At 41.3% G+C, this 8,867-nt stretch overlaps 1 protein-coding gene, 1 long non-coding RNA gene and 3 other non-coding genes across 5 annotated transcripts in view; 4 read left to right on the top strand and 1 right to left on the bottom strand.

Annotated features, from left to right (window-relative positions):
• The first annotated feature begins 1,342 nt into the window (after window positions 1-1,342).
• Window positions 1,343-3,478, top strand: LOC139611909 (uncharacterized). Its single transcript, XR_011686387.1, has 4 exons — window positions 1,343-1,479; window positions 2,497-2,546; window positions 3,063-3,101; window positions 3,337-3,478. It is a non-coding gene; the product is annotated as an uncharacterized lncRNA (long non-coding RNA).
• On the top strand, window positions 2,322-2,412 carry LOC139619387 (small nucleolar RNA SNORD88). Its single transcript, XR_011690385.1, has one exon. It is a non-coding gene; the product is annotated as a small nucleolar RNA SNORD88 (small nucleolar RNA).
• On the top strand, window positions 2,901-2,991 carry LOC139619386 (small nucleolar RNA SNORD88). Its single transcript, XR_011690384.1, has one exon. It is a non-coding gene; the product is annotated as a small nucleolar RNA SNORD88 (small nucleolar RNA).
• LOC139619388 (small nucleolar RNA SNORD88) lies at window positions 3,159-3,248 on the top strand. The gene has a single exon (XR_011690386.1). It is a non-coding gene; the product is annotated as a small nucleolar RNA SNORD88 (small nucleolar RNA).
• Window positions 3,479-4,417: 939 nt separating the features above from the next.
• The window catches only part of shank1 (SH3 and multiple ankyrin repeat domains 1), a 60,554-nt gene continuing 56,104 nt past the window's right edge, over window positions 4,418-8,867 (bottom strand). The window contains exon 26 of the mRNA XM_071466928.1: window positions 4,418-7,918. Within this exon, the coding sequence (XP_071323029.1) occupies window positions 7,831-7,918 (88 nt within the window). The 3' untranslated portion in view covers window positions 4,418-7,830. The remainder of the gene's footprint in view (window positions 7,919-8,867) is intronic.

The raw sequence follows: 8,867 nt of genomic DNA, 5'->3' as shown, positions 1-8,867 counted from the left end.
GTTGAAAGGTCAGCGCTCCAGTCACATGGTGCTTCACGTCTTTATCTACATCTGCACCTCTGTCTGATTTTTATTGAGTTTTATTTTGAAAGTATTCATCTGAGGTGCTCTCTCTCTACCTTAACATTTACAACTGACAGTTGCCATAAGAGTGTTTACGATCAAGTGTCAATAAGCTACTGTGTCTTCCTTGATTTTAAACATGTGTAGTCATGTTTTCCTGCCCTCAGGTGGCCAAAGTGTTTACAACTCAACATTTGTCAATAAAAATACCCGACTACACACAGAACTGCATGTTCTCTGTGTATCATCTATTTCCAGTAGGACTGAGAAGTTGCAGTTACTTAGAAAGGTATCAATACTTTTAGATTAGACCCTCGTCCACTCCACACTCACTGACTCAAACTCTCAGGGGACATAACTGATAGCTGCCATCAGAATAGTTCTTTTCTTAATTATACACTGTCCTCTGGTGGCCATGGCATTTAACTACATCTTGTCTGTTATAGAAATGTGTTTTTTTAAAGGATACAACCAGAATTTCATAGTGACAACTAAAGAGCAGAAATACTCCCTGATGTGCTCACATGTACATCAGAGAAGTCTGTGGAGTAAAGTCTGAGGAAAAGTGCACAGAACTCACAGTCAGTGGCTTCCTCTGCAGAAACTTTATATTTGTTTAAATGAACCGCCTGTTTTCTTTTACCTCTGATTCATAATCATGAATCCTCTGGTGGCTACAGGGAAAAACTACAACTTGTGATGTGAGCAGCTGCAGCTGTGCAGTGTGGCCACCAGAGGACAGTGCCCCACTGCTCATCCTCAAACCCGTCACTATAGAGCTCATCAAAAGAGCTGAAACTCACATTTCACTTTAGTTTTGTAAATTATTTGGGACTGATGAATAAAATTGATTTTAGTAATTAAAAAAAAAAAAAAAAAACTCTTCATCTGTTGTTACCTGTGCAGAATAAGTACAAGCTCTCTCTGTTTCTGAGGAACCTGCACCATTATTGACACATATCTGAAGGGATGATCAATGAATCTGGATTTAGTGTCCTCAGTTTAACCTGCCTCTGTTCATGCAGTGTTTCCTGGCTGCCTCAAAACCACAGACTGTATATTTAAAAAAACACAGTATTTCAACCCCCAGGCTTAAAACCTGGCAAAGGTGGGGTTGCTAATGCTAGGTATCAACAAAATATGTTATTTATCGATAAAACTGCTGCATGCAAATGTACGGTACGTTTAAAAGGCAGTTTAAAGCTGCGCAAACAGAATTTAACCGTGTTTTTAATAAATGCAGTTCCGCTCCGGCCCACAGGAGGCGGTCACACACCTACACACACACTGGCTGCTAACCGCCGACATTCAGGACACGAAGAAGAAGCGGCTCCAGCCTCCAGCGTCACACCGCCGACATTCAGGACACGAAGAAGAAGCGGCTCCAGCCTCCAGCGTCGCACCGCCGATGGGATGGTAAGCTAAACTTTACACGTTTAACTAATGTTACGTTTATTTTCGTGATAAAATCAATTTAAATTAGTAAGTTTGTGTATTGAAAACTGGTGTTACACTCAAACTACCCCTTTTCTGTCAAGTGAGAGAAAACTTTCACACTAACGGCTGAGAACTGTTTTAAACTCAGAACGTACGTTAAACTTTGATTCGTTTAATTCACGGTAGCAGCAACAAAATAATGTGAAAAATGTGGATTATAAAACATAGAAGCCGGTTTTGTTGGATATATTGCATGCCGAACTACTACAGGGACATGTGGCTACGACTAAAACATGTGGCCACTTACAATACTCCTGTTGTCTGGTATTGAACATGAAAACATTAAAATGACAGATTTCTCAATAGGGTTTGGTTGTGAACAGTTAGCTACATTAGCTGCTGATAGCCTGGTATGTGCAACACATGGATGTATTATAAGAAAAGAAGGTCTTATAATACATCCATGGTGCAACACTGTAGGCCCATTTCCACGTGGTGAGCCGTTAGCCACATTAGCTAACAGTGTGATCCACAGAAAGGCCAGAAAACATGACCTCCTGGCCTGAAGATCACTAAGGCCATGACTTAGAGTTGTTTGTGTAAGACCATTATTGCATAATATGCAGAGATGAAACGATTAGTTGATTGACATAAAACTAATTGATACCTATTTTTGATAATTGATCACTGGATTGCATGCATTTCCATTTTTCTGATATTTTACAGACCAAACTAATTATAAAAAAAATCATGGGCATAGACTAATCACTGCTGAAAATAATTGTAAGTTGCAGCCTTAACATCGTCAGACAGTAGCTGCCCCTCTCCCCTGATGACTTGCACTGGGCTCTGAGTCTGCATGGAGACGACGTGCATCTTTGGCCCTGACAAGCCAGAGTTTCTGAGGAGAAAATCATTAAATGTTGGTCAAAGCTGCAGCCAGAACAACACAGTAGTAACACGTTTTTTTTTTTGTTTTTTTTTTTGTCCTTACAGGTCACTTTCAGCTCCACTTCTAGACCAGACTTGGATTCGGGTTCACAAAGGTATGTAAAGGCAGCGTTTTCTCAGTATTATAAATGTTTTTCATGACACCATCAGCTCCACCTACAATGAAGCAGCCACATTTTTACAATATCTTCTAGTGAACTAAGGTGTTGTAATGAATGGTGACCACTGGAGGGCAATGGACTCTGACGATTTTCTGCTCATCTCAGGACAGTCAAGTCAGACAGAGCAGCGTACTAACAGCCTCCATGGATCACACACAAAAACTTAAATTAGGCAGAGGTTCAACCAGTCACTGCTGTGACTGCAGAGACAGATGTTGCGCTTGATTATATTCATCCCTGCGAGTTGTTTGAACTCAGAAACTGTGATTTGTGTGGATTTGAGCTGCCCCTCTCCCCTGATGACTTGCACTGGGCTCTGAGTCTGTCTGAAGACAACGTGCATCTTTGGCCCTGACAAGCCAGAGTTTCTGAGGAGACGATAAACGAATGATGGTCAAACTAACACGAGAACTGTAACAACACATTAACACTTGCTTTTGTCTTTTTCAGGCATTTACACAAGTGAAGTTTCTCCTCGACTCAAATAAGGTTTGTGTCATAATACTACATCTCGTGACCTTTAATGGCAGATGTTCTGTGAATGCTCGTCTCTCGTGATGTTTTGCACTGGGCTCAGAAAATCAGTGGCGACAGAAGTGCAGCTCTGCCCTTGACAAGGCAGAGTCTGAGGAGACGATGGCTAAAAACATTTGTTTGAACCTTGTAGGAGGATGATTGTGCTGTTTTGAATTGTTAAGCTGACTGCTGATCTCCTGTATTTCAGGTACTGGTCCCACAGACGTCAACGACTCTATGACCACGTTATTCATTTGCATTTTTTAGTTATTTTCTTATGTGTGTTGCAATGTGACTTTTTTTTCTGAGCTTAATATTGTCCTGTCTAATGAAATAAAACTCTGCGTCTTTTTATTTTTGTCTCTTCATTTTTGTACAAATCCACAAGATTAAGTAATGGTAAATTACTGAACCTCAGTCAGTGGGTTGGTTTATTTAGGAGTAAATTAAATGACAGAACCAAAGTCATGAACACAAGGTGTGTATCAAGGTTAACTTGAGTCACTGTCATGGTTTCCAATTTCCATTTACTTTACATGTAAGTGTTATTACTTAGTGTAAGTGTAGTGTGTACACTGTACATGGGCTCTGTATCAAAACAAATGTAAATATAAGGCTAGGAAATAAGGAACTAATAACTTTGAGCAGGATTCTGCTAATCACTGAAGACCAATGTTTTAATTACAGGATACAGATAACGTGGGAAACAGGGTAATGGTGTTGATATGAAATAAAATCTGTAATTTAAAATCTTGAAATATGGAGTACTCTGTACATTACTATTGTTTCCCTGAAGACTGCTTCACATCTACACCTGTGGCTATAAAATAGTTGTACACCTTTAAAATAAAGATGAAACACTAAAAATATATACTTGGCTTATATTTTGTATAAAGTTTTAATTTTCACTAAATGAAGGTTTCTCACAAAGACTCTTTACAGCGCTGCCTGTACCCTGTAATTATTTCATATTTACTGGTTAATTCAAAAATCATTAACCCTTTAATGGCCGTACCTCTTGTCCACCTATATATACTCAGTATTTCATCAGTACCCTGTAAACACTGCAGGTTGTGATCTTAAGAATTACTGCAGGTATAATAATGCGCAGACGATTTATAGAACCTACAGGTGATATATAATGTAATTCTTATGCAGAAATAGATTTGGAATTAAATCTATAATCCATCTGATCTCCCTCAGTGTTCTCTAAAACAGTACAATTACCGCCATAACCAAATTCATGTGTGTACAACTCAGGGACCTAAATCAAAACATCAATCAGAACATTGTTTCTGTATCTTTATTATAATTCTAACAATTTATTATCTCTTAAAACATTTGAAATTCATATATGATTATATGAATGTGTGTATATGCATTATCACATATACATATATATTCTGTAAGTTACCTTTCATCAGTTCATATTCTCATTTTTTAAAAGATCTCTTAAAGGAAAAGAAGATGCTTTCTATAGAGTCGGACCGATTCCCTCAGATCTGGACGTTGTCTCCTGACAGCGACGTCACTCTTCACCACAATAACCACTGAACGCAAAGAAAGGATTAAAAACAAGTCTCCAAGAACACCAGTTTCTCACCAGTCACTTAACGAGAACATCATCATATCAGCAAGAGATGTTTTCAAAATGTCTTATCCAGAGTTATTAATTGGCCCTGTTTCCACTGGCAAACTGGTTTAGATACCTGATAGAAACAAGCAGAGTCTGGCTGTGGAACCAGAAGCCACATTCTGCTTATTTACCCCTTCAGAAACATCCCCCCTTTTTTATGGCCTGAAAATGACTTCATGACCTTGTAAAGGAGAAAATGCAAAAAAAAAAAAGAAAAAAAAAGAAAAGGTCACAGCTGCTAATGGAAATAGGGCCATTGCATAATATGCTGGTAATAAACACTGAGCAGTGAGCGCACTGGCACGGCAGCGACTGCACAAGGTGCTCTGTACAAACGAGAGGATGCAAAGGATGGAACGGAGAGCGGGTGGAGCTCTGGACACCGTCAGGTCGGTGACAGTGGGAGGGGGCAGATGCAGAGAACAGGTCGAACTGTATAGAAAGCAGAACAGTTAAATAAATACATGGTACCTTTTCATGTTAAACATTATTTGGAAGACAGAGATTCTTTAGAACTTTTGAGACTTTTTTTTTTTTTTGTTACACCTTAAACCATAATTAGATGACCATTATTTTCATCGTCCTTATTGCTATTTCTCTTTATTTTATAATCTTTCCTTGACCATCAGCTAATAATTACACAAACAAATCCCCTTTAACCTTTGCTCATTCACATTTATAGCCTGTGTGTGTGTGTGTGTGCATTTTGAGTGAGATGATCTATGAAAACTTCTTTTATCTTTTTTGCAAAAATAGACTGAGGCTAGTGAGGCGATGGCCCCGCTCCCCCCTGATGTAAGACGCATGTCTGATATGTGTTCGAGGACTCAAAAAGCAGCAGGAGAGGTGAGGTGTTGTTCAAGGTAGAGAGGTCATGAGAGAGCCCTTATATTAGATCTCAGCGACGGCGGGAAAAGCAGGACTGAGGCTGTGATGAGATGTAAATGTGCCGTGAAAGCTGATGAGGAGACGGGAAGAAAGAAACCAGGACACAGAAGGAAAGAAATCTATATCTGTGGTCAATCAAGAAGGTGGAGGGTGAGGGTGGGGGGGGGCTTTAATAATCATTTATAGAAGGTGTTTAAATAAAGTGAGACATAATTTTCACCTTTGTGTATCCTAACAGCTGCTACATTTTCAGCATCTGCATAATATTAAGTGGCAACTAATTTCTAACAGAGTGAAAGAGAAAATCATATCAGGAGCCTCAGAGGTCCACGAGTTACTCTGACTAAAGCTTCACTCACCGAGGAGGAAAAGAAGTGATTCAAAATGTGCTTCACATTAAGTTGCAATGCTTCTTGTCACATAGAAGCAATGTTTAGGGTAAGTGCACCAAATAATAAGCATCTCTCAGTTCAAAAATACCTACATTACATATATATGTATATCTATATATATATTTTTAAAGATATAACCAACACGATTATCTTCACTGGTCAGAAATTGCACAGGAGCGCCATCCCAGCCTCTGAAGGCAGAAACTCTCTGAAGCTGTAATAACAGTAAGGACGATGATAGTAATGATGAGTAGTAACAATAAATCTCTTCGTATCAGGATCAGTATTCCAGTATTCCCATTGAAAGTTTAAAAATTGTAAGAACAATCATAGTATTAAAATTCGATATAAGCGTTACTCTCAGATCCCCATCAGCCGGGCGGCTGCTCGTTTCCTCCTGGATATTAGTCGAGAGAGAGCGTGGGGTGGGCGGCGGGGGTCGGGGAGGTGGGGGCTCCTCCGCTCCTGGAAGGAGCAGGGGGGATTGGGTGGGAAAGAGCAAGAAAATGGCAGTTTTTCCTCTTCCCCTCCCCTCTCCTTTCCAGTCTCCCTCGCACAGAAGGTCTGAAGCGTGTGGCGGACGACAGGCGCCGCGACGCTGAGGAGGAAGTCCTTTCCCGGTAGAGCAAATCCTCGGGGAGATTTCTCTTCACATTGTCACATGTCCCCGTCACAGTCTGCCTCCTTTTGTGTAAGTACATCTCGGATCCAAACATATAGTGTGTGTCTATATATAAGGTGTCCCATAAACTCTAACACAAACACGGGGAAGTGCTTGTGTATGTCTGTGTGTGTGTGTTTGTGTGTGTGTGTCTACATGTTGGTGTGTGCATGCAGGCATGTATAGTAGTAACTTGGGTGCCTCTGTGTGTGTGTGTGTGTGTGTGTGTGTGTGTGTGCGTGTGTCTTTTTTTTATGTTGTTGGTCTGGGCACTTATTTTTGCTACAAATTTTGTGATACAGTGACCAGTCTGTATATATGTCGTTATAAGACTTAAGATGATAAAGAGCTATAGAGAAACACGGGATCCTGACGACAGGACCTGCAGTGAGGACAGAGCCCTGCCAGTGGTGAGGTAAAAACAACACATGACCAATCACAGCGAGCCACCTTGGCCTGAACCCACTGAACCGTCTGCGCTCTCGTCACCTCTGAAAGACTTTTGATTCGCTGCCCTGCGCCGCCCTGTGTTCAACCACACACACGCTCCTGCAGACATTCACTCATCTATGATTCTCAGACACACCTTAAAACTAGCATCCACTCACACAGGGAGGGGTTGTCTTTGATTGCACTAAATATTGTTGATGGGCTCCACTCGTTAACAGGTGTAACCAGCTGGCTGAGGGGTAAAGAGAACTGCTCGCCAACACCTTCATCTTCTCCTGCTCATCTCCTCTTTAAGATCTAATATCTGCTGCGGCCATAGTGTCTGCATCTGCATTTTTGGATGAGGGGGTGTGTGTGTTTGTGGATCGCTGTGGCCGTGCATGCATGTGGGGAGTGTATTTGTGTAAATCAGCCTGCAACAACTGGGGAGCGCCAGCCGGTGTCTTTATGGATCGTCAGCCCTTTTTTTTTTTTTTTCCGTCCCCGTGTTTCCGTCTCCCTTTGGGACTCGACTCCCTCTCTCCGTCGCTCTGTGTGTGAAATCTGTTCCCCCCTCATTTGTCGTGTGAATCCACCATGGACAGCAGCAGTTGTGTCTTCCTCCCTCATTGACTCCAACCCCTCCTTCCTTCCTTCTCTCTCTCTCTCTCTCTCTCTCTCTCTGCGTTTGCAAGCTCAGCTCCGACTCCCGTCGTCCCTCCTCCTCTCAGACTGTCCGTCCCGAGGTGAGAGAACAGAAATGGGGAATGGACTGCTGGACAGCCTGAGGACAGAGGAGCACACACAGGACACGTGTGATGTGTTAGATGATCATGAGTGTTGCTCTGTGGCACAGTTGTGTGATTTGTGCTTTTTTAAAAATGGACAGAATTATTTGTTCATTAGGAAACTACAGTGGCTCTTGATCATCATTTGGGATGGATCTGATTCCAGCTCCGTTTTGGATCTGGTTCCAAGTTGCCAAAATACCAATAGATTAGAATATTAAGATGTGAAGCCAACAAATCCCTTATTGAATCCTTCATTCATGTTTTCTGTCTCTGTTGTCTCTCTCTGACACTACAGGCATCAAAGAGGAACAAAATGACCTATGATGCACAGAAATGTGTGATAACCTCAACACTTTAGGGGGAAGGACAAGTGCTCTGTTTACATTATACATGCTAAAGTAAGAAGTTGCATTGTTTTTGATAAGCTGAGCGGGATGACTGCTCAACTGTTGTTACAGCTGCTTCTTTAACCTGCAGCAGCACAACGGCGACTTCTCCTTCAGGTCACATTAAATGCTTTGTGCATGCAAAACATCACCACTTCACTTAGTTGATATCCACTGGATGATAATGTAGAATTAATGTTGTTTTTACTTTACCATCCACGGCGTCTGCAGCTGCAGCACAGCCCCCCAGTGAAGAGCAAACGCAGCAATAAGACAAACGAGCGAGGACAGGGTTAATGAGTGTCACAGAGCAGTGATAAAATGTGTGGTGAAAGGCTACAACCCCTCAACACAGCAGAGTGTCCGTGGTTTAGATGTGATAGTTAATTACTGCAGTTTCTATTAGTGTCAGTGTCATGCTTGTCTGCTAATTGGTCCCTAAATCACAATTAAAATTACCCATTGTGTTGGTAACGTGATTAGAGGAAGCTGGATTCTTACATATCAAATTCTATCTTTTACTACAGAAAACAGATGAAATTTGTTTTGCTGCCGC

Source organism: Trachinotus anak, unplaced genomic scaffold, assembly GCF_046630095.1.
Source record: "Trachinotus anak isolate AG129_WGS33_773 ecotype Australia unplaced genomic scaffold, CSIRO_AGI_Tana_v1 ptg000003l, whole genome shotgun sequence".
NCBI lineage: Eukaryota > Metazoa > Chordata > Actinopteri > Carangiformes > Carangidae > Trachinotus > Trachinotus anak.
Note: the sequence above shows the minus strand (reverse complement) of the source record. Positions and strands in the feature narration are given on the sequence as shown.